Source organism: Scyliorhinus torazame, chromosome 18, assembly GCF_047496885.1.
Source record: "Scyliorhinus torazame isolate Kashiwa2021f chromosome 18, sScyTor2.1, whole genome shotgun sequence".
Classification (NCBI taxonomy): domain Eukaryota; kingdom Metazoa; phylum Chordata; class Chondrichthyes; order Carcharhiniformes; family Scyliorhinidae; genus Scyliorhinus; species Scyliorhinus torazame.
In genome coordinates, this window is record NC_092724.1 from 131736759 (window position 1) to 131763090 (window position 26332).

The 26332-nt window shown below is 44.5% G+C and overlaps 1 protein-coding gene across 32 annotated transcripts in view; it reads left to right on the top strand.

Moving 5' to 3' along the window:
* rbfox3a (RNA binding fox-1 homolog 3a) overlaps positions 1–26332 on the top strand; it is a 1900245-nt gene that overhangs the window by 1811322 nt on the left and 62591 nt on the right. For all 32 annotated transcript variants that reach the window (XR_011936209.1, XR_011936210.1, XR_011936211.1 and 29 more), the window contains 2 exons: positions 13962–14022; positions 20215–20268. Coding sequence is in view for 25 of the 32 variants with exons in the window: in XM_072483360.1 (XP_072339461.1) it covers positions 13962–14022; positions 20215–20268 (115 nt within the window). In the remaining 7 variants the exon portion in view is untranslated. The remainder of the gene's footprint in view (positions 1–13961; positions 14023–20214; positions 20269–26332) is intronic.

Genomic DNA, 26332 nt, shown 5'->3' on the forward strand with positions numbered 1-26332 from the left:
AATGGAAGGGTGCCTGGAACAAAGGGGATTGTCGCTTAACAGACCCAATACCATGTGATTACCACATCACCTTATGTTGACACTTTTCCACATGGGTTATCTGAACAGGGATGATACTCAAACTCAAAGCTTAGAACTCTCTGGAAAGACTGAATTGTCTGTTGTTAACCAGTAATTTTAATCAAGATCTCTATTAAGTCACTTATAGGTTTGCTGGATAAAATATTCCCGCTGGCAGGGATGGGCAAAATTTGGGGTCAAACGTTAATAATATTCATTAAGAAATCCATGAAGTAATTCAATTGAATCCTCTTTGCCCAGAGAGCAATTAGAATATGAAACCTGCTAACTCATGAAGTAGTTGAGGCAGCCAGATGAGTGCATTAAGGGGAAGCGAAATAAGTTCATGCAGGTGAATGGAATAGAAGGATATGCTGATAGAGTTAAATGAAGTAGGGTGGGAGGAGGTTCATATGGAACATAAACTCTGGCAGAGACATGCGAGGCAAAAATGGTCTGTTTCATTTTCATAAATTCCATGTAGTTATATGTTGACCTGAAAGTGCCTCCCAGAATAAGCCTCCCAGGTTTACTGTCAACAGCAGAGTAAAATGCGGCTTATGAAAGTCCTGGGAAACCAGGAACTCACACAATCCACAGATTGAAATAATTGGATTTATGTTCCTGCACCTCCTTTTCAGGTCACCAGAAATGAAGACGTGAGAGTTTCAAAGCCACATGTGTGAATTCCTAGCCCACACTCCTGCATGTTGTCACCACCTTATTGAAACAGCAGGATGCCTAGCAAGGAGTTGTCAAAAATCCAGGGAACAGTGTCGGTCTCTTTTCCCTCAGACATCCAGCTGAAAATTACAGCATCACTAGGGAAACAGCACAGTACTGAGTCAATTACACATGATCCCCCAAGAGCACAAACTGTCAAGAAAGCTCTGTACAACAGACATCCAAACAGATCAAATCCACAGGATGACTACATTGTCTTTCTCATGGCTCTACCTTTGGTCTAGCATTCTCAAATAGAATATAAGGAAGTGGTATGTTGAATGTATTCAGAATTGGTGTGCCAAATATCTGCTTATTTTGGTCATTGTGGATTAATGGGCACCAGTTGGATTTTTCTGGTAATTATCTCTAGTCCGTGGACTTGGAGTCTTTAGATTAACATATTTATTTAATTATGAACATTCTATGTTTACTGTATATGTTTGTATGGAAGCTATATTTGTCCAGAATTAGGATAAATGGTCGGCACAACATCGTGGGCTGAAGGGCCTGTACTGTTCTATGTTCTAAAACATCAAGCGAGATTGAATGGCCTCGTCGTGCCTGACCTGATGACGTGGCAAGGCCAGGCGAGATCCAGATTTACATATTTAAGTGAGCCATTAGCTCATTTAAATAAGTCAGCACCCAATTCACCCGAGGCCCATGCCTGCAAGGCCACACTATGGCACCGTTTAGCACTGGTCCACACTGACATGGATCAGGTGTAATGACACCTGGTGGGGTGAGCTCCCAGGCCATCGGAGGCCCCTGGGTGGTTGGGCTCTATGCAGGGTGGTTTCCTGGTTCTCCTGCTGGCAACTTGGCACATTGACACTGGCAGTGGTGATTGGGTGGCACTGCCAGGCTGGAAGGGGCACTTCCAGAGTGCCAGGTTTACAGTGTCAAGGTGCCTGACTGCCAGTTTGCCCATGCCAGGGATCATGCTCGAGGGTGCCCTACCCATATGAGGTGAGATAAGGGGGGGGCTTGAGTTTTGGGTATTTTCGAGGTCTGGAGGTGCCGAGGGAGGGTCATCGAGAGATCAGGCGGTATTTAAATATGGCGCCCAATCTCTTCCTGCTCTGCCAGGCTGACCTCATCGGTGCAGGAAGTGAGGTAGGCGTTCCCGACTGTGTCCCATTTGATATCGGGATCGTTTTCGCCACTGCAGGCACCAAGAAACACCCTGCAATACGCACCCAAACGGGACTCTGTTTTTTGGGCGTTAAATCACGCCCATCATTATGAATCTTGAAAATGTCTGAAACTCTAGATATAGTGATGAGAAAAACAGCTTTGCAGTCCTTTGTTCTAGGATACCTTGAAAGGAATAGGGAACTACATCTCAGGAGGTATTGCTTAAAGACAACAGTCAGATGTCATGAGATTGATCAAGATATTCAGTGATAGCAGATGGCATGTGAGGTGTAAGTGACCGTATTTCAGAAGTTGGCATTACTGACAGTTAACACAGAAGAAGTGCTTTTGTTGTTCTTTGCATTTTGAGGCGATTACTTATACTTTTAGATTTTGTAGATGTGCTATCTGTACTCAGTGCAGTTCACTTATATGTTTAGAATGAGTAAATAATTTGTTTATATATAGGTTGAATTTGTGGCTGAAGGGATGGTGTCAGGGGGAGGGTTTCAGATTCCTGGGGCGTTGGGACCAGTTCTGGGGGAGGTGGGACCTGTACAAACTGGACGGGTTACACCTGGGCAGGACTGGAACTGATGTCCTATTTGCTAGAGCAGTTGTGGAGTGTTTAAACTAATGTGGCAGGGGGATGGGAACCGATGCAGGAAGTCAGAAGGTAGTAAAACAGGAACAGAAACAAAAGGCAGTAAGGGGGAAAGTGTAAGGCAGAGAAGCCATAGTCAAAAATCAAAAAGGGCGACAGGACAAGGTACAGTGACCGAGGGGAGCTCAGTGACTAGGCCCGTAATACTGAAAGGAATAAAACGGGAAGTAAAAACATAAATGGAAAGCGACGCGGCAGGTTGTTACATGAAGATATGGGTTCAACGACAAGGAAAATTAGGAGAAAAGTTAAGAGGAAAAATAACTTAGGAGAGGTTACTGATCAAGGTGTTAAGATTCAAAACAGAGGTATAAAAGCCAACATAAGTGTACTTTACCTGAATGCTCATAGTATTCAGAATAAGGTAAATGAGTTGATGGCGCAAATCATCGTGAATGACTATGATTTAGTGGCCATTACTGAAACATGGTTAAAGGATGGTCACGACTGGGAGTTAAATATCCAAGGGTATCAAACTATACGGAAGGACAGAGTGGATGGTAAGGGAGGTGGTGTAGCTCTGTTATTTAAGGATGACATCCGGGCAATAGTAAGGGATGACATCGGTGCTATGGAGGGTACGGTTGAATCCATTTGGGTGGAAATCAGGAATTGTAAGGTGAAAAAGTCACTGATAGGTGTAGTCTACAGACCACCAAATAGTAACATTATGGTGGGGCAGGCAATAAGCAAAGAAATAACAGACGCGTGTAGAAATGGTACAGCAGTTATCATGGGGGATTTTAATCACATGTCGATTGGTTTAATCAGGTCGGTCAAGGCAGCCTTGAGGAGGAGGAGTTTATAGAATGTGTCCGCGATAGTTTCCTAGAACAGCATGTAACGGACCTACGAGGGAACAGGCGGTCCTAGATCTGGTCCTGTGTAATGAGACAGGATTGATTGATGATCTCATAGTTAGGATCCTCTCGGAAGGTGCGATCACAATATGGTGGCATTTAAAATACAGATGGAGGGTGAGAAGGTAAAATCAAACACGAATGTTTTGTGCTTAAACAAAGGAGATTACAATGGGATGAGAGAAGAGCTAGCTAAGGTAGACTGGGAGCAAAGACTTTATGGTGAAACAGTTGAGAACAGTAGAGAACCTTCCAAGCGATTTTCCACAGTGCTCAGCAAAGGTCTATACGAACAAAAAGGAAAGACGGTAGAGAGAGGGAAAAACAACTGCGGATATCTAAGGAAATAAAGGAGAGTATCAAATTGAAGGAAAAAGCATCCAAAGTGGCAAAGATTAGTGGAGACTAGAAGACTGGGAAATCTTCAGGGGGCAACAGAAAACTACTAAAAAAGCTATAAAATGAGTAAGATTTTGAAGAATAAAGAGATTAACGGTGATGGTGTTCGGGCCGGAAAGTGGAGCGGAGTCCACAAAAGATCAGCCATGATCTCATTGAATGGCGGAGCAGGCTCAAGGGGCCAGATGGCCTACTCCTGCTCCTAGTTCTTATGTTCTTATGTTTGCAGCCTTAATCTCAGTCTGATTTTTCTTCCTCATATCTTTGAGGAGTTCAGGTGACAGCATGCAATGTCTTCCAACAAACCAGAACACAGTGCGAAGTGTTCAATATTTGCCCCTTGGATATTGTAATTATATATTTCAATATCGGGCAGGTAAAGACACAATTTGGCTCATGGGGAGGAGAGGAATTCCATTCGGGAGTGACGAATGACAGTGCATCAAAGGGTAAGCTGAGCATAAAATCTTCCTGAAAAAGCAGACAGGTGTAAGGGCATCAGGGCACCAGAATTTGCACTGCGGTTTCTCACTGGCACAATGTTTACTTCCAAGATTTCCTGCATTGAATGCAACACGAATGACAAAACTATTTCAATTTACCTTTCTATCCTTTGCACCACATTCGGCTTGGACAAACCAAGCCTCGCCAGCTATCACTGGGAGAGTAAGTCCATAACTTACACAGTTGAGACCTCGGTATGTAGTTCGGGATCCTCTTGGAAGGAGCGACCACAATATGGTGGAATTTAAAATACAGTTGGAGGTAAAATCAAACACTAGTGTTTTGTGCTTAAACAAAGATGATTACAATGGGATGAGAGAAGAACTAGCTAAGGTAGACTGGGAGCAAAGACTTCATGGTGAAGCAGTTGAGGAACAGTGGAGAACCTTCCGAGCGATCTTTCACAGTGTTCAGAAAAGGTTCATACTGACAAAAAAGAAAGACGGTAGAAAGGGGAAAAATCGACCGTGGATATCTAAGGAGGTGAGGGAGAGTATCAAATTGAAGGAAAAAACATACAAAGTGGCAAAAATTAGTGGGATATTAGAGGACTGGGAAGTCTTTAGGGGACAACAGAAAGCTACTAAAAAAGCTATAAAGAAGAGTCAGGTAGACTATGAAAGTAAACTGGCTCAGAACATAAAAGCAGATCGTAAAAGCTTCTACAAATATATAAGACAAAAAAGAGTGGCTAAGGTAAATATTGGTCCTTTGGAAGATGAGAAGGGAGATTTAATAATAGGAGACGGGGAAATGGCTGAGGAGCTGAACAGGTTTTTTGGGTCAGTCTTCACAGTGGAGGACACAAATAACATGCCAGTGACTGATGGAAATAAAGATATGATAGGTGAGGACCTTAAGATGATTGTAATCACTAAGGAGGCAGTATTGGGCAAGCTAATGGGGCTAAAGGTAGACAAGTCTCCTGGCCCTGATGGGATGCATCCCAGAGTGTTAAAAGAGATGGCTCAGGTAATTGTAAACGCCCTAGTGATAATTTATCAAAATTCACTAGACTCTGGGGTGGTCCCAGAGGATTGGAAAGTAGCAAACGTGACACCACTGTTTAAAAAAGGAGGTCGGCAGAAAGCGGGTAATTATAGGCCGGTAAGCTTAACTTCGGTTGTAGGGAAAATGCTGGAATCTATCATTAAGGAGGAAATAGCGGGGCACCTGGAGAGAAATTGTCCCATAGGGCAGACGCAGCATGGGTTCACAAAGGGTAGGTCGAGTCTGACTAATTTGGTAGAATTTTTTGAGGATGTTACCAGTGCAGTAGCTAACGGGGAGCCAATGGATGTGGTATATCTGGATTTCCAGAAAGCTTTTGACAATGTGCCACACAAAAGGTTGCTGCATAAACTAAAGATGCATGGCATTGAGGGTAAAGTGGTAGCATGGGTAGAGGATTGGTTAACGAACAGAAAGCAGAGAGTGGGGATAAATGGGTCTTTCTCTGGTTGGCAACCTGTAACTAGTGGGGTCCCTCAAGGATCAGTGTTGGGCCCGCAGTTGTTCACAATTTACATAGACGATTTGGAGTTGGGGACCAAGTGCAATGTGTCAAAGTTTGCAGACGACACTAAGATGAGTGGTAAAGCAAAAAGTGCAGAGGATACCGGAAGTCTGCAGAAGGATTTGGACAGGTTAGGTGAATGGGCTAGGGTCTGGCAGATGGAATTCAATGTTGCCAAGTGTGAGGCTATCCATTTTGGGAGGAATAACAGCAGAATGGATTATTATTTAAACGGTAAGATGTTAAAACATGCTGCTGTGCAGAGGGACCTGGGTGTGCTGGTGCACGAGTCGCAAAAAGTTGGTGTGCAGGTGCAACAGGTGATTAAGAAGGCTAATCGAGTTTTGTCTTTCGTCGCTAGAGGGATGGAGTTCAAGACTAGGGAGGTTATGCTGCAATTGTATAGGGTGTTGGTGAGGCCGCATCTGGAGTATTGTATTCAGTTTTGGTCTCCTTACCCGAGAAAGGGCATATTGGCACTGGAGGGAGTGCAGAGGAGATTCACTAGGTTGATCCCAGAGTTGAGGGGATTAGATTATGATGAGAGGTTGAGTAGACTGGGACTGTACTCATTGGAGTTAAGAAAGATGCGGGGGGATCTTATTGAAACATATAAAATTATGAAGGGAATAGATAGGATAGATGCAGGCAGGTTGTTTCCACTGGTCGGGGAAAGCAGAACTAGGGGGCATAGCCTCAAAATAAGGGGAAGTAGATTTAGGACGGAGTGTAGGAGGAACTTCTTCACCCAAAGGGTTGTGAATCTCTGGAATTCCTTGCCCAGTGAAGCAGTTGAGGCTCCTTTAAACGTTTTTAAGAAAAAGATAGATACCTTTCTAAAGAATAAAGGGATTCGGGGATATGGTGTACGGGCCGGAGAGTGGAGCTGAGTCCACAAAGATCAGCCATGATCTCATTAAATGGCGGAGCAGGCTCGAGGGGCCAGATGGCCTACTCCTGTTCCTAGTTCTTATGTTCTTATGTGATTTAAATAAAAGGGGAAAACATTTGCGTCGGCACAGCTTGTAGGTCAGATTTTACAATAATTAAAAATCTTCCATGCTTATGAAAGATTAATTTCCTGAAGTGTCAACAACTTTATTATAGTTCCTCTGGTCCCACGTGGGACAGTGGGTCAGAACAAAAAAGATTGCACAGGACCAGGGCTGCTGGTGAAGCCTAGTTGCCCATCGTATTGTTTACAGCTTTAATTAATACAAAGTTCTTCAGGACTTACCACACTTAGCGCGGTGGAAATAATAATTGTAATGTTTCTCACATTATTGCAGAAAAGCTAATGAGTAAAGTGATTGTGCTGACTTAACAGTAATTAAATACTTTTGCACCCAAATATATGCGGTGAGTTTGTCTGCCTTAATAATAATATTTAATCTTAATAATATGCCTTGGGAGGATGCTGGATTTTTCACTTGGGAGAGCCCATTTTATCTCTATCAGGTGAGCACTAAGCCAGTTTGAATTAAGATGGTGACCATCCTTTAGTTATTTTTAAACGTTATCGGAGTCTCTGCTGGTTAGACCCAAACAGTGATGTGGCATTTCTTTTTAATTAGAGTCACTGAGTAATTTATAGCACCCCCTCCTCCCCCTCCCCCTAAGGCCCAGGGGCAAACCCTGACCTGGAATGCTGCAGCCCCTTGACCACGCCATTGCATTTGAATTCAATCTCTCTAATAAGTTGGAAATTAATGCAAATGAGGGTTAATGATATTCTCGCCATGTTTGGGCACGATTGAGAACTCTCCATTGGGAGCGAGCTGGTTAGATAGCAAACTGACTTGTATCCGGCGTGAATCTCTATTTTGGCCTTTCCCGCTATTTACCTGGTGCGCCCGGATCCGCGTTGGGCGTAAAAGATACATGGGCTCGAAAACAAGCCCAGTGCACCTGCCATTTTCAAGCTGATGCCGAGGCCCTCGGCCATGGTCGTCACAGACTGAGCCATGTCTTGGGCACCAGCACTCAAGACGCTGATGTCGTGGTCATGGTTTTCTACTGCGGTCACCACCCTAGCAGCGTTGTCCTCGATGCCACACATTGTTGGCGTCATCTCCAGCACCCGTAGCCTTTGGAACTCCTCCAATCGGCTCTGCACACACTGGAATGTTGCTCCTGAATCTCACAGCTCTGTCCCATCATCTGCATCTGCTCTGGGATAACATTCTCGGCATCTGAATAGGACTCAGTTGCGTCCTGGGATCCAGCAGACCTCCGATTTCTGACTCCCTTCGATGTTCCTGCCTCCACCTGATCTGAATCAGCAACTGTGTAGTGCTCACTTGATTGCTTCAGAAGCCTGTCCACTAATGTCACCCACCGAGGTGCATGTCTCTGCGCTGGTGGAAGGTGGAGATGATAGCTATGATTCCTTGACAGTGGTCTCCTTGGTGCTTTCGTCTGAGGCGATCTCTTTGGTGGTGGTGGCGCAGGCGATGAGACGATGACTCCAGATGGCCCGTCCCCATCAGATGGAGATGCTGCGAGACAATGGACATGTGGTCAGTGAGAGGGAAGGATCACTTTGTCCGACATTAAAATAACTCACTTGAGACAGGTCATCTGTGTGAGGAGGCAGTGGATCCTCACCTCAGTGTTGCAGGCCAAATCGCTGTCAGTGACTTCTCTCTCTCCTCGGTCAACCCACAATCTCCAGGGCCAGTTCTTCATAGGGGATCAGGACCCCCCATTTTGTCCCTTTCCCGCTTATTATGGGCAATCTTCTCCTGCGGGGACAAAAAGAGGGCATTGTGAGCCACACACTTGATGGGTTAGGGCGGGGTCTACAGTAGATAGCTTTTGTGTGGACACTACACTTGGACTTGAAGGGGTTGAGCTGGTAGGTGCCAGTGGGTACTGAGGAGCAAGCATGTAGATCGAATGTTGGAAGGGTGCGAGGTGTCCGCCAGTGATTTCTGGGGGGTGGGGAGGGGGGATTTGAGGAATGACAGGTGGAACTGATGCCAAGAGAGAGGTGGTAACTTACCCTTCTCGCTTAGTAGAGGTCATTGGTCTTCTGACATTGGACTGCATGCATGGACAGCTGCTGCCACTGCCTCCCAGATGGTATTGGTGACCTTGCTGCTCATCCTCCAACCCCCTCGGGGGACCAGGATGTCCCATCTCGCATCTACAGCGTCGTGAAACCTAGCCTGGTTGGCAAACCCATGCAAAGAGCTGGTCTGTGCACTGCCATGTTTGTATGTTGCCTGGGAGTGAGTGGTGAGGGAGCATTTAAAAGCAGCTCCCTCTTGTGACCAGCAAGACACTAAGGCACGAGTCTGTCGAATCAGACTGCAAGTCAGCCAGTGATGGCAAAAAGCTCGTGGGGACTCATTTCTGGCACTAAATGCCGTTAAATACGAGCTGCGATCTCACCAACGCGGCCATCGAGAAACACTTCGCCAATCACATCCAAATAGTGACACTTAGAAATGTTTCCATTAAATTGGACGCCCCTGGTGTCCTATTTTGCAATTCTAAATGTGTCACACAAATCAACAGCCTGGAGGGTGATGCTTCCAGCATTAATTAAAGGGATAAGAGCTCTCGGTGTGTCACTGGTTTATTTATTTGGACTGTCAGTGTGCTGCTTTTGAGCTTTGGTTCCTTGAACTGAAATCATTGTTTCTGAAAGCATTTGGTGAGTCAGCAGAGAAGTCTTGGACAGAAGCAGTTGGCCAACGTCCGATTGGTTTCAATGAACCTGGTGCCGGAGGCTGAGAAGGATGTGACTGGCACATGGAGCTGCAGAATGCAGAGGCAGGAGGAGTACAGCTAACAGAAGGCCTATCCCACAGGAATATATAGACCCAGACACTCTTAGCTGCAGTTCACCAAGGAGCAGTGTGTGAGGAAGATGTGCTTTACCAGGGAGGTAGTGACAGTGCTCCATCACCCACTGCTGCACCTGCAGCAGCTCCCCCTACAAAGTCACCGAAACCTCAGATATTACACCTCCGGGTCATTCCAGTCTGCCATAGGTGACATCTGCAATCTCAGCCAATCAGCTGTTCAAGTCAGCAATTGCTGTTTGCCAAAGCCAGTGAGATGGATTCTCCGGTCCCCCAGCCGCGCATTTCTCAGCGACGCGCCGTTCGCCGGCAGCAGGATCCTCTCTTCCTGCCTCTTGTCAATGGGATTTCTCATTGAAGCCACCCCATGCCGCTGGGAAATCCGAGGGAGGGATCCCCTGCCAGTGGGCAAACAGAATCCCAACGGCCAGAGAATTCCGGCCAGTGTCTTTGTTTCCTTCCCTCTTGAATGAAATGATGCAGGAAGACGAGGCTCTGAGCTGTGCCAGGATTGCAGGCGTCCCCTCCAAGTGCAGAGCGCCATCTACCACTCCATGTTAGCATATCGAAACAGTTGGGGAGCAGGCTATAAGAGGTCGAGAAAGATCTCAGAAGCACCATGGGCGTCATTCTCCGCCGGCGGGAGTCTCCGTTTTGCCGGCGCCCGGGGGTTTCCCGACGGCGTGGGGCTGCCCCACAATGGGAAACCCTGTTGACTGCCCGGCGTAACGGAGAATCCCGCCGGCGGGTCGGGGCAGAAATGTGGCGGGGCGGGATGGAGAATTTCGCTCCATGTTTTTCTTCAAGCTTATGTAGCTGCACGAAATGAGGGAGCCCAGGGCTTGGCTGGTCTCAGTAAATGCATCCTTGCAAAATGCTATTACAGATGCCAGGGAGCTGACTGCTCCATGGTAAACTGCAATAATACAGGATTGTCACCTCCTCCACTTTCTCCAACATGGTGTGTAGTCCCTGGCTATGCAGGGCACTACACCTGACGATTCCTGTTTACGAAAGCTGGGCCTTAGCAGTCTAAAACAAAAGTGTGCAAAGTGAAGTTTCCTGGTGAATGGTGGTCCTGGTTGTGCTCCCATCCTACCTTTTTGTGTTTGTACATCTCTGCTCAGCCATCAGTTAATCTTGACTCCACTCAAAGGTCACAAAGTAAGTTTCTGAGATGTTGCTTGCCATCCTAAAAATGACTGTTGTTGGATCGAAGACTTAATTAGAACAAACAGCAAGAGGCCAGGCGCTTTCCACAGATGGAGTGAATGTAAAATTGAAAAAAGAGTCAATTTCAGCTCATTTTTAACCGCCTGGTAATTAGTTTCATCTGAGATTAGAGGAGTTCCTTTCACAATTCCTCAGATATGCAGCATTTTATGCACATATGCAGCAACATCTGGCTATCCCCCAAGATTTGCCTGGTAAGTGGGAAAATGAGATTTGATCCACACAAGTGCAAAGGCAATGTCGATCTTCAACAAGAGGGACCCTAACCACCTCCCTTCGGCATTTAGTGGTAGAACCATTGCCAAGTTCCCACCAATTTGGGGCAGCACAGTGGCACACTGGCTAGCACTGCTGTCTCACAGCGCCAGAGACCCGGGTTCAATTCCGGCCTTGCCGGACTGTGTGGAGTCTGCACGTTCTCCTTGTGTCTGTGTGTGTTTCCTCTGGCTGCTCCGCTTTACTCCTACAGTCCAAAGATGTACAGGTTAGGTGGATTGGCCGTGCTAAAATTGCCCCGCACTCTCCAGAGATGTGCAGATTAGGTAGGGTTATGGGGATAGGGGAGGGGAGTGGGCCTAGGTAGGGTGCTCTTTCATCGGGTCGGTGCAGACTCGATGGGCCAAAAGGCCTCCTGCACTGTAGCAATTCTGTTTTATGGATTCTATTAACAGCTTGGGGGTATCCATGAACCAGAAAATCAACTGCACTAGTTGCATAAAAGGAGAAGCTACTGAAGCCGGTCAGAAGCTGGGTATTCTATGGCAAGTGACTCCCCTCTGACTCCACAAAGCCTCCCCACTACCTACAAGGTACAAGTCAGGAGCGCAGTAGAATATTTAGCACTTGCCTTGATGGATGCAACTGGAACACAGAGAAGTTCAACACCACCCAGGAGAAAACAGTACATTATCATCCACTCTTCTGTTACCAATGTATCCTAGCTTCAGTGTATACTGTCTACAGGATGCAATAAGCACCTCCCCAAAGCTCCAACAACAGCACCTCAGAAACCTACAACCTCCACCGCCTGGAAAGATAAGAGCAGCAGACATATGGGAACACTACCACCTCCACATTCCTCCTCAGGTCACGCACCATATTTACTGGGCACATATTGTTACCTCTTTATCCACGGGTCAAAATCCTGCACTTAAACGGCATTGCGGAAGCACCTTCATCACACAGACGTCAAGGAGAAGGCTCACCACCACCTTCTCAAGGTAAACTAGGGATTGGCTAAAACATCTGCCCAGCTGGTTACACCCATATCCCACCTGTGACTGAATATTTCTTTTTTTACAAGAAGCTGTCGCACAACATCAATGGTGCATAGAACCAGGAAATCAAAGGGAAAGGGGGATGAATACGGACTGAGAGAATGAAGGAAAGAACAGACGTGATGTCGTTGAAACTTCAAATACTAATAGATTTTATGTAAAGATATTAAGTTTTGACAGTTTTTTAAAAAGTTGTTGATAGCTAGTGAAAGATTGCATTTAGAGTGAGTAGGCCTTACTGGTTTGCAATAGACCATAATGTGTTGAGTTGCTGCATCTAAATGAACGTTACTGAGGATTTCCATTTGCAAAGGTGAGAATCGGGGTCGTTAATAAACTGCATAAATGTGAATCTAAATGCATCATGCGTATGAATTGCAAAACTATATACTTAGACAGAAATCACCATTATTGTCATGCACTTAGGCTTGCACAGGAACTGTTTGGGGAAATTGTGGCTTTTATAAATCACATTTAAAATAGAAAATGTCTCATCTGTTTTGTCCAGTCAATTTAACAGACTTTATTCGCTACAACAATATAGAACAATCCAAGATTAATTTGCGGGGGAAAATTTGAAGGTTATGTCCACTCAAATTTGATTTGTGTTGTTTTAATCATTTTTTTAACCAAAACCATTTAAATGTTACAGATTATCAATGATTATGAAAGGCACAGCCTAGAGTATCTGTCCAGGCATCCCATGTACCAGGTCTATGTTTCCACCAACTTTACCAGATTGTTTAGAAAAGTAGATGACAATAGTGTATAAAATACTTTTCTCAAACAGTATCCTCTCTCACTCCCTCCCTGTTTCACTTGTTCTTATTTCTTGTTTGTTGCTATCACCCTCAGGTCCTCTTTCTTTGCCTCTTGCTTCTTGGTATTAGGGGCTACCAGTGAAACCTGAATTCAAAGCAGTTTTATTTTATTTCCAAGTGGGCATCAGTTCACAGCACAGGAAGATGTTTCAACGCAAAACAGCAGTCTGAGATATGAGACCAATAAATAGATCATGGAACTTGGATTGTCACTTAGATACAATGGAGAACGTTCCTTTGAGGTGGGATTGAAGTTCATTGCAAGGGGAACTGGGCATATATTACAAACCCGTTCTTGGCACACTCTGCAGCATAATACTGTGCCTGGGACCAATGTAAAGACCGGAACCTTTCTTTAGACTGTCATTTCTCATCTGTATAACTGCCAAAATTACACACGGTGAATTGCAGTGTGTAATATTTGTTAATGAATGAATTAACATGAAACTATTTTGTCTGCTGTTTTAACAGAAGGATGGCTGCAATTACTTTAATGCTTTTGTTAAAATAGGAGGCAAGGCAATTATAGATACCTGGGCAGCTTGTAACTAATTCATGGGTTCAAACACTGGCTTAAACCACAGGATAAAACTCTTTTAACAGTTTCATAAAATTCATCTGTAGATTATAGTTTATAGCATTCATTCTAATACCTTGTTATTTTACACTATTATATATCATGATTAATATACACTATTTTAGTTTGAAATGAGCTGTGTTTTCTACAGAATGCACAGAGAGCGTACAGCAAGTTCCTGGGACCCACACAAGCTCTTACAGACCTTTCTGAAATAATTAATACGGGATTATTATTTCACATGACTGAATAGAGACAATTCCAAGGTTCTTGAGTTTTCTTGTGGTCGACTGCAGGTTATGCAGCACATTATAGCTCACTCCAAGAGGATCCTATTAATTCCTGAATGTGATTTGTTTCATTGTTTAATCGCAGGTAAACAATGCAACAGCCAGAGTAATGACGAACAAAAAGACCCCCAATCAATACACAAATGGTAAGGTAATCAGCAGCTGCTGACAATGAATCAGTTATTTCTGTGGCGATTGTTTTTGATACATCAATATTAATGGTATATACAATTAAATTGTGACTTAAAAAGCAATCCTAAATAAGGAGCCTCCTCAATGAAAGGTTCAATTAGGGCCAAGTTTCCCCTTTTGAATTGGCCCCAGACTGCACAAAGAAATAGCATTTACATATGGGGCAGGCATGAAACAACCTTTGTGGATTCTTTCTGTCTTTATTGAGTTGAATGAATCAGGAAAGCGCAGTAGGAACATGAATGCTTGCTTGGAAGTGCGCAGAAGTTCAATTATTCCTTTTTGCCCGATGAACTCAGGAAATGCCTGCGATGAGAGACCAAGAGCTCCCTCTGTTATATCAAATTGAACATGAATATCTGACGCAAGTGTACAAGGACAATATACAGATCTGAACAATAGTATATTTGTTTCCACATAGGCAGATTTATAGGTTTTCAGTTTCAATTGTACTATTTTAAACCTGCAAGACGTTGTTGCAGCAGCATTTAAAACTGCACTGCTCCTCATTTGATGCTCTCTGACCAACACATTTTTCAGTGTTCGGTATCATCCAGCTCGCAGAGCAGTGCATCCAAGCACCTGCAGAGATGTGGAAGATCAGACGACAGAAAGTATATTTTCATAGCAATTTTATAGAACAGAATGAGAGCATTGGTTGTAACAAAAGAGGTCTCAGAATTTGTGCGTGTGGCCTCTAAGATCTTTCAGCAACTCCTAAGAAACTGTCAATGCCTCCTTAAAATTGTGACAGCAACATCGAACAGCCCTTTTCCGAGTTCGGAGTCTGGACTCTTTTTCTAGTTAATACACAATGGAAAAAATAGTCATTGTGTATTACATCTTGAATTTTAATGCTTTTTATTTCCCGGTATGATGATTTCTACTGGGGCAGCACGGTTGTGCAGTGGTTAGCACTGCTGCCTCGTGGCGCCAAGGATCCAGGTTCAATCCTGGGTCACTGTCCGTGTGGAGTTTACACATTCTTTCCCTGTTTGCATGGCTCTTACCCCACAAAGATGTGCAGGGTAGGTGGATTGGCCACACTAAATTGCCACTTCATTGGAAAAAAAAAATTAAAAATGTAAATTATGATTTTGACTGAGTTTAGCATCTAGAATGGAAATCTCTCTCAATTTTGACTAACAAGTCTTTGAATTGAGCAATATCTTCTTCCAAATGCAAGCGGTTGAACAACAGTCTGTTCCCCTTCAATACACTGAGATTTGTTTGAATTCGCAAGGAGAATGCTTTTTTGCTGTGCACTTCTCTGAGAGAACGATGCCTGTATAATCAATGTCTCGGTTTCACAATACTGAGGGGTTTGAGTCCCTACTCCAAACCCTATGGCACCTCTCAATGTCGGGAAATTGCCAAATCTTCAACAGTGTAACTGGAGCTGGACGGAGCAGGTGTCAACCACAATTGACAGAGATCTAGAGGAGCCAGTCATGCAGTACACAGTCTCACTGCTGAAGCAAGTCAGCATGGAGTAAGCCAAAATGAAATCAATGAAAGGGGGCCGATTAAATGCTGATTGAATTATGCCTGATGTTAAGGGACTTTTTCTTCTTCACAGTTGCCAGGCCCTCTGGCAAGAAATCATAAGCTGCTGCAAACAAATTGTCCTTTCTTGAACTTTTGTGACTGTTTCTCCCCAATCATTTTCATGAATATATACATCTTGTTTCTATTGCTATACTTGACAGATTGACAGTACAAGATGCTGTTAAAATTCATTCGCATTTTCTACCAAAAGTATGCCGATTGCACTCTGGGAGATATTTTAGCAGATCTATCTAAAATTCCCCTCTACATACTTCATTACGCTACTCCACCAGTTTGAAATACATGGGTTAAATCAACAACTAAAGTAGCAGAGTAATAAGAGAATGAATTAAGTGTTTGCACATCAGTATCCCATTGTGTGATTTTATCCAAATGTATTTCATAAGTAGTTGGTGAATTAGATCAATTGTCCAGATTTCCCCTATAATAATGTAAAGACATTTTTAAAAATGAGATACTTGTTTTTCCGCAATTGGATGTTAATAATTGTTTCAGTGTTTTTTTTACGGAGGAGGAGGTTTGAAGTGCATTCAGCTCCAATTAATTAGGGAAAATATTCTAGGCTTTAAAGTAAGATCATTCCATATCTGACCCTCCAAATGAGGATCTCTTATAACTCTGGACCTTGCAACCACTGGACTCGTCATCTCAGTTCTAGACCTATATAATTAGGAAACTTCTCAATGCCACCAGCGTTAACCAGTGTTTAAGGAACCTTTCAACAGGAAAAGTTGAATATAAAAAGAGGGCATGTTCTTCCTCATTGTTAATCAATAAGCCAAAACATTTTTTCTAAATTAATTCAAAAAATACCATTTTGGGATTGTGACTTCAGATTTGTTGCTTGGCCCTGGTTAGATCCATTTAACTTTATCCAAATAACAAAAATGTGTGAATTAGAACGTCAAAAGCTGAATGTCAAGTTCTCAATGACTTAACTTGTAGTAAGCTACAAACAAAGAACAAAGAAAAACACAGCAGAGGAACAGGCCCTTCGGCCCTCCAAGCCCGTGCCGACCATGCTGCCCAATTAAACTACAATCTTCTACACTTCCTGGGTCCGTATCCCTCTATTCCCATCCTACTCATGTATTTGTCAAGATGCCCCTTAAATGTCACTATCGTCCCTGCTTCCACCACCTCCTCCGGCAGCAAGTTCCAGGCACCCACTATCCTCTGTGTAAAAGAAAACTTGCCTCGTACATCTACTCTAAACCTTGCCCCTCGCACCTTAAACCTATGCCCCCTAGTAATTGTCCCTTCTACCCTGGGGAAAAGCCTCTGACTATCCACTCTGTCTATGCCCCTCATAATTTTGTAGACCTCTATCAGGTCGCCCCTCAACCTCCGTCGTTCCAGTGAGAACATACCGAGTTTATTCAACCGCTCCTCATAGCTAATGCCCTCCATACTAGGCAACATCCTGGTAAATCTCTTCTGCACCCTCTCTAAAGCCTCCACATCCTTTTGGTAGTGTGGCGACCAGAATTGAACACTACACTCCAAATGTGGCCGAACTAAGATTCTATACAGCTGCAACATGACTTGCCAATTCTTATACTCAGTGCCCCAGCCAATGAAGGCAAGCATGCCGTATGCCTTCTTGACTACCTTCTCCACCTGTGTTGCCCTTTTCAGTGACCTGTGGACCTGTACACCTAGATCTTTCTGACTGTCAATACTCTTGAGGATTCTACCATTCACTGTATATTCCATACCTGCATTAGACCTTCCAAAATGCATTACCTCACATTTGTCCGGATTAAACTCCATCTGCCATCTCTCTGCCCAAGTCTCCAAACAATCTAAATCCTGCTGTATCCTCTGACAGTCCTCATCGCTATCCGCAATTCCACCAACCTTTGTGTCGTCTGCAAACTTACTAATCAGGCCAGTTACATTTTCCTCTAAATCATTTATATGTACTACGAACAGCAAAGGTCCCAGCACTGATCCCTGTGGAATACCACTAGTCACAGCCCTCCAGTTAGAAAAGCACCCTTCCATTGCTACTCTCTGCCTTCTATGACCTAGCCAGTTCTGTATCCACCTCGCCAGCTCACCCCTGATCCCGTGTGACTTCACCTTTTGTACCAGTCTACCGTGAGGGACCTTGTCAAAGGCCTTACTGAAGTCCATATAGACAACAGCCACTACCGTACCTGCATCAATCATCTTTGTGTCCTCTTCGAAAAACTCTTATCAAGTTAGTGAGACACGATCTCCCCTTCACAAAACCATGCTGCCTCTCACTAACACGTCTATTTGCTTCCAAATGGGAGTCGTTCCTGTCTTGAAGAATTCTCTTCAGTAATTTCCCTACCACTGACGGAAGTTTCCTGGATTATCCTTGCTACCTTCTTAAATAAAGGAACAACATTGGCTATTCTCCAGTCCTCCGGGACATCACCTGAAGACAGCGAGGATCCAAAGATTTCTGTCAAGGCCTCAGCAATTTCCTCTCTAGCCTCCTTCAGTATTCTGGGGTAGATCCCATCAGGCCCTGGGGACTTATCGACCTTAATATTTTTCAAGACGCCCAACACCTCGTCTTTTTGGATCTCAATGTGACCCTGGCTATCTACACACCCTTCTCCAGACTCAACATCCACCAATTCCTTCTCTTTGGTGAATACTGATGCAAAGTATTAATTTAGTACCTCGCCCATTTCCTCTGGCTACCTTATATTTATTTTGTTGTCATTAATTTGTAGGAAGAATTGATCTTCATGTAGCATCATGAGGACAATATTCTCAAAGTAATATGATTAACATTATTGCAGTGTAGAAAAAAAAAAGTCAATTTGAAAATTCCAGGCCCATTTCAGAAACTTTAGTCTTCATTTTGACCATGAATAAGTTAATGTTGCAGTGGCGGGAAATGGTGCTGTTGATATCAGAATGTCGATGGTTGGTAAATAAAAATGTAATCTTAACCAAGAGCTGGTCTTAAATGGATTTGATTTTAAAATTGAACCAAACAATAATTACCAATAGACACAAAAGGGTGTTTTAATTCTGCCTAGGTTACTAGCCTGAAAAAGGTCAGCTGAAAGAATAGATGCAGAAAGTCTGTTCATTTCATTGACTGGTTAGGATTTGCACATCGTCAGCTAATTACAATCAGAAGCATATTAGCCTGGTTGGATGTCATATGTAACAGGGCGGTTAAACGGTTTCAGATTGTAGTTGAAACAGCAAGACCTTCCTTGGTTTGAGCATTGTTACAGACAATAGCCACTTCTTTTGTTTCTCATCATGAAACTAAGTTTCCTTTTTCAATTAAAATCCAAGTACAATCATGTGTGGACACTACATTGCGTACCATTGTGTCTACTTGGGGAGTTGAAAGCCATCTGTAAATTAACAACTTGATTAAAATAACACACACAGGAATTTAACACCAATGTGTTAGCCAGTGCATGAAAAATTGCGCACAGAGGAACTTTAACATATATTTTCGGAATTGTGACCATATGCCCTTTATTTCACCAGTGAGTTTTGTGTTAGGAACAGTTTTCCTTTCAAATGCAATTAACTGTTTGATTGTACAATGGTATCAATGATTTTTTTTAATTGGTCAAATTTAGTTCCCAACTAGAATTCTGCCTGCCCTCAGAACCTACATTCTTGGAATATCAGCCTGGATTTTCCAATCAGCATTATTTTCAATGTATAAACATTTTTATTATGTATCCAAATTTAGAGTACCAATTCATTTTTTTCTCAATTAAGGGGCAATTTAGCGTGGCCAATCCACTTACCCTGTACATTTTTGGGTTGTGGGGGTGAGACCCACGCAGACACAGGGAGAATGTGCAAACTCCACACAGACAGTGACCCAGAGCCGGGATCGAACCCGGGTCCTCAGTGCCGTGAGACAGCAGTGCTAACCACTGCGCCACCCTGCTGCCCTCCAATGTATTAGCATTAACCTCAATTGCACAATTGCAAAATTCAGGCCATCAAGTCACGGCTTGCTCTCAAAAAATATTGAAATATTTGGGGCTATTCATTTGTGTTAAATTTAAAATGTTAATTTCTTGTTAAGTAAGAGCTGTTTTTCTGTCACACGTTCCACTGTTACAATGGGAGGAGGGAGGTTTGCTGTGTATTCTATTTGTGAAGGAGGGATTTAAGATTTTGCTCTTGGGTCAAATTGACAATGTGTAAGTAGTCAGAACTGGAGAGCACAACCAGGCAATAGGTCATCTATTAAGCACTGAAATAACTTTGTGTTATTTATCAGCTCTTAAGTAGCTGTGTTTATCCATATGTGTCATACAAATATTGCCTCATGACAAATAATCTTCCCATATTTGTTTGCACCCTTTCATCTTGTCAATGGGGTCTCCTGTTAAACTAACCTTTCTGGATGCATGGATGATTCTACATAAATAATATATTCCAATAAATAAATACAAGTGCGAATTTAAAACTCTGCTGTAATTCCCGGTCCATTGTGTACGGGAGTGGTTCCTAAAGCTGTGAGTGAAGATGAGTGCTGGAGTTTAGCTGTGATGAATGAAGTTTGCTGTTGCAAAGCTGTTTCACATCAGACCTGTCTCTTCTTTCAGGGTGGAAATTAAATCCAGTCGTCGGAGCTGTCTACGGCCCAGAGTTTTATGCAGGTAAATAATTTTACAAGTCAGGAAATAAGTGAAAGCAATAAAGAAAACTTCAGGATAGCTGTGTGAAAACGGGACACAGAATGATTGAAATGAAAGCAGGTGACAGAAAGGGCTCATTTTTCATTTTTATTTCCTTTTCCTGATGCTGTACCAAATCATCTTTAATGGATACTTGCCTTCATTTCAAAGCAAGGCGGACTGTCGAGCTCACTTGATTAATTTACCACAAATCTTTTCTCTCCCCTAACCATAGTACTGCAGTTTGCCAAGTCTAAACGCTACCATATGTTTTGTATTCCCTGGAGAGGCAGTACATAGCTGTCTTTGCCTGGCCACATTCCTTGGAATATATTCGCAAATAATTATCGAAGGATTTAATATACTTTCAAAAGGAATAAACTGGATAGACAGTAATTAATCACTGTTTATCAACAGGCGCTCTGTACTGGAGTTCAGTCCTATCAGTCACCGCAAATCCAGTACCAATGACGGGCAAGTCTCCCTCCATTCATCCCCAGGCTTAGTTTTATTATAGTCAAATCTGTTTCACCACAATGACAAATGGAGCCGTAACCTGTTTAAAGAGACTCACTCCCTTTCTTGCTGCCCTGAATCGTCCAATCTTCTGCCCAATATTTCACATAAATATCTTCTTGTTTTGCTTACTCCTCACAGTGAGAAATTGATTAAAAAAACTCGAGTGCAGCTTTCAAACCTGCTGCAACCGGCATCCAATGATCTCCTTTGTCGATTTCCAGACCGTTCCATGAATTCAGAATTAAGCAGCAAGGGATCACAGCTTCCTGGGGGTGCTTTGAAACTGGGGCTATCAGAGAGCAGCAATGTTTAAATTATATTTAACCCTTATCCAGCTGTATAAATAGGAGACCTGCTGAGTGGAAAACATGGATTAAAGAGTGGGGTATGGCAGCCTCTTTTCAAATCACTCTACTCCATTCTTGTAGAAGTTAACAAGGAAAGCATTTTAATACCAAGTAAGCTGACACAAAAAGAGACTATTCCTTCCTTCCTAGCAGTCTTTAGTACAATAGGTAAAAGCCATTAAAAGGTGATGGTTGTAAATCTAAAGCCACATAGCCTTGTACTTGCTTATTTGGTTTTAACGTGATATATCAGTGGGACGAAACCTTTCTGTCAGAGTGTGTCAATCAAAGTGCCATCCATTGTGAGGAGCATCCACCTTGCACAGCAAATGCCAAGTTGACAAACTCGTTTGTGTGCTCCTGTTACTGACCTCCGACCTCTATCATATTTTGGTTAGCCAAAACCAGGGTGGACGGACCAGGAACAGTGGTGCACAATATCTCCTGAAAAAAGGATTTCCACTTTGAAATTCTCCAGTCATGTGAGTCACACGTGTATCACTTTGCGACACTTTGACGTGAAGCGCATCTATGGGGCGGGATTCTCTGCTCCCCACTGCCATAAGACCATAAGACATAGGAGCAGAATTAGGCCACTCAGCCCATCAAGTCTGCTCTGCCATTCAATCATGGCTGATATTTTTCTCATCCCCATTCTCCTGCCTTCTCCCCATAACCCCTGATCCCCTTATTAATCAAGAACCTATCTATCTCTGTGACTTGGCCTCCACAGCCTTCTGCGGCAAAGAGTTCCACAGATTCAACACCCTCTGGCTGAACAAATTCCTCCTAATCTCTGTTTTAAAGGATCGTCCCTTTAGTCTGAGATGGTGTCCTCTGGTTCTAGTTTTTCCTACAAGTGGGAACATCCTCTCCCCCGTCCACTCTATCCAGGCCTCTCTGTATCCTGTAAGTTTCAATAAGATCCCCACCTCATCCTTCTAAACTCCAAGGAGTACAGACCCAGAGTCCTCAACCGCCAGTGTCGGGAGTCCCAATCGGGCGGAGAATCCCGCATCGGGGTAGAAATGGGGTCGGCGCCGAGCAGCAAACCCATCCCTAGACTCTGATCCTGCCCCACCCGCCATAGTGGGCTTCCCGTCCCGCGCCAGGAATGTGCAAGCGGCTTCTTTGCATTCATTTGAATGCGATTAACAGGTTGAAAGCCCAACTCTCCATCCCCCCCCCCACCCCAGTTATGCTCCACCCCTCCCAACCGAAAGTCACACGGGCGTGATTTGGTGCAAGTATTACTGGCGCCAGTAATTACCTTTATCATTGTCTTCTGACTTGCTGGGGGGGGGATGCCTGGAGCTCTCAGACTAGCGGGGACTGACTTGGTGGTAAGGTTATGGACTCGGGGTATCCCCTCTGGGATCAGGGTGCCTTGGCTGAACCTCCCATTGCTGCTGTAAAAGTCAAGCAACTCACTCCTTCGGTGTTACAGGCTCGTGACTGATTAAACTGTTGACTGCTGCCAGTCTCCTTGGAATGCTTAGAGGTCTCCTGATCATGTAGAGATCCATCTAACCCACCCATTGGAAACCTTAATGTATCAGCCGTACAATCACAGGGGTGGATGTGGCCATGCCCAATCACCAGACCAGCAGGTGTTGGGAGTTCTCATTGCACTCCTTGGATGCACAGCTCCACAGCTGGGGATTAACAGAGCTACATCTACACGAAGGACATATCAATCGATAGCTGCTGGAACCCTCCCTGGCACATAGCCCCTCTCATCAGCCAACCCACTCCTAAGGATCAGGCAATTTGCCCAGGCCCTGCAGGTCAAACACACCCCATTGGTGTCACACAATAGGAGTAGATGGATCCCAGAGTCTTCCAGAAAATTGAACAGCTCTCTATTACAACCTCTGTTATACCCAGATTCCAATCACACTGCAGCCAAGATCCCAACAAAAGGGATAGATCCCACAGTGACGCCCATCTGTAGATCATGCCCACACCCCAGTCTCATAGCATAGAGCCACATGCTCGCAAAGTAGGAACATCTCCACTCCACAACCAGCTGCCACCATGGAGGCTCACTCAGTGAGGACACCTGCAGTGGATCCCACTGGGAAAACCAGGACAGGAGCTACAAGAGCCCATTGCTGACTTGTTGTGGAAGCTACTGGTACCACATTTGGCAGGGAGAGGTGGTGAGGATAGAGGCTTTGGACATCAAAGGCCGCGTGCAAGTCACCGACCGGGACAGGGCTGCAGTGTTAAGTACATGGTCTAGAAGGGGGAGTGGGGGGGACGGACTGGTGAGAGTAGTTGAGCAGTCAAACGCAGGATGACCATGTCATTTGGAGGGTTTGGATGGTCAAAGAAAGCATCACTTTGCTGACAGTCTGTTTCTCCCCCCTCCCAGAAATGGAATTTGGAACTCAGCCTGCCGTGCTAGCTATCTACATGGCCGCTGCTGCCACCGTGATTGCACAGTGGAATCAGCGCCAGGGCCAGCCCAGGAAAGACCCTGCATGACAGGAGCCTGCCCCAGAACAGCAGGAGCCAGCCGGTGAGGCTCAGGTGCCGGCCTGCCAGCAGGCTGGGGAGGAGGTATAAAGGTGGCGCCACTCAAGCCACGTTTTTTACCGTCGGCGCTCGTCCTTAGGAGCTGCTGTCAACTCTGTCTCACCAAGAAGACCGTGCGACACCTGTGCCAGATGGCGGTGGACCTGGCACCGCAAAGGCCAAGAGGATGACAGCAGCTCCCGGTGGCCATTATGTTGATGACTGACCTCAACCTCTATGCCTCTTGCTCGCTCCAGGACTCCAGCGGGGACATGTGCGCGATTTCACAAACGTCTGCGCACAGGTGCATCGGAGATGCCACGGATGCTCTATCTGCCCACGGCAGCGATCTACATCCACTTTAACCAGGACTAGGTCCACCAGGATGCCTGGGCTCTTGGATTTACTGCCATTGCTGGCATGCTTCAGGTCCAGGGGGTTATTGATGGCACATAGATGTTGCCCTCAGAACACCCCGTGGACAGGAGGCATCCTTCATTAGCAGGAAGGGGTTCCTCTCTCCGAAATTTCAGTTGGTGTGTAACCACCAGCTGCACATTATGCACGGCTGCGCACAATACCCAGGCAGCACGCATGACGCATCCACCCTGGTGCAGCTCGAGGTTCTTGGCACCTTTTGAGGTGTATCCTCGGGTGAGGAGTTGGCTAGTGGGTGACAAGGCGTACCTGCTGAGGTCATGCCTGATGACGCATATGCGGAGGCCCCAGACCCAGGTGGAGAACCAGTATAACAACGCTCACTTAGCAACCAGGAACTTCGTCAATCGGTGCATCGGCGTCCTCAAGATGCACATTCGCAGCCTGGACCGCTCTGGTGGGGCGTTCCAATATAACCCCCAGAGGGTCGCGTGCATTATAGTGGCCTACTGAATCCTGCACAACATCGCGCAGCAGTGGGGCGACATGCTGGAGGAGTGAGAAGATCGACAGACCTCATCGGACGTGGACAGAGCAAAGCAGCACATCCACAAACCTTCATTCGCTCCATCTTTGACACACAGTAGCAGCTGTATGTACCATCTACAGGATGCACTGCAGGAACTTATCACGGCTCCTTAGACAGTACCTTCCAAACTCACGACCACTAACATCTATAAGGACAAGGGCAGCAGATATCTGGGAACACCACTACTTGAAGGTTCCCCTCTAAGTCACTCAGCATCCTGACTTGGAAATACATCACCGTTCTTTCACTGTCGTAGAGTCAAAATCCTGGAACTCCCTCCCTGACAACACAGTGGGTGAAATGAAGAGGTTAAAGAACGCAGCTACCACCACCTCCTCAAGAGCAATTAGGGATGAACAATATATGTTGGCTTAGCCAGCGACACCTAAATCCCATGAATGAATAAAAACAAAATGTTTGCACGCCTACTTAAAGGGGCACACTTACGAGCAGCCTGGCGAGGCAGTCTTGGGTTGTTGCGCAGTGACGCAACTGACTGAGAACATTGACCCAAGTTGAGAACAACTTAATGCAACACAGTCCAATATTTGAATCTTTATTGATATCCATTGCCCAGCTATACAATGACTGATCTTGCTAAACCATTGAGGGATTTGCATTATTGAAAGATTAACAAAATGTTCGGAGCAATGATTTATGTGCATTATATTCTCAGTAAATTAGCCCAGCTAATACACAATACATTAAAAGTGCATTGCAGAGCATGTCTTTCTGTTCTACTGATGTCAGCCATCTTCCATGGAACAATACCAGATCAAATGTGTGACTGATTCGGAGAGAAGATGATTAATCCACTATTTAATCTTCTGTTGATTAGCATTTTAATTGAATAATCAGTACAGCTGTGATAGCTCATTCACTTGTTATTGGTTGCAGTGATATAATTGTGATTGAGAGCGTTCCCTTCCATATAATTTCTACACTGAATATAGATAATCCAAACTATGAATGAAAATGTCTGCAATAATAAGTCCCTAACAATAGGATAGAGCATAGAGTTGAAATGCCCTGCCAATGTAGTACAGCGACTAATGGTGTTGTTTGGCATCTGTCCAGATAATTCAGCTACACTGACTAACATTACCTCTGCTGCACAGACGAGGATGTACAAGCTGCAAGTGCTCATTTCTCTGGGTTGCTCCAAAGCAGGAAGCACCACTGCACATTTGCATGCACATACGTTGCGTGTATTCTTATGCACACAGTACTGCTCGGAGAATGGAAGGTCAGATTGCCCCAACACAATTAGTTAGTATCCTGGCCGTATATTTATCTACCAACTCGTCTTGTGCCAGAAGGAAATATAATCCGTGATTGATGTGAACGACATGATATTCCATGGTCAAGAAGTGTATTGAATTCTGGGTTGGCAGCTCGTTATGGTGTGAGGCTAGAACTGAGACAGCATTATTCCATTCTCTCGATCACTGCCACAGGAGGCAATGCAGTTCTGACCACTTTGATTTTAGCCCGGCACTGACATTTTCATGGCAGATTTACACTGCTATGATTGGTGTAAATGCCCTCACATTATAAGCACTAAGCATCAATAGGAAAAGGAATGATATTCGCTGAGCGTGAAGGTTAGTGTTGTGGGCATGTCCCTTTCTCAGCTTTTACATTTTCAGAGATGACCAAATTCATTATTGCGCAGTGTCAACAATGATTGCTT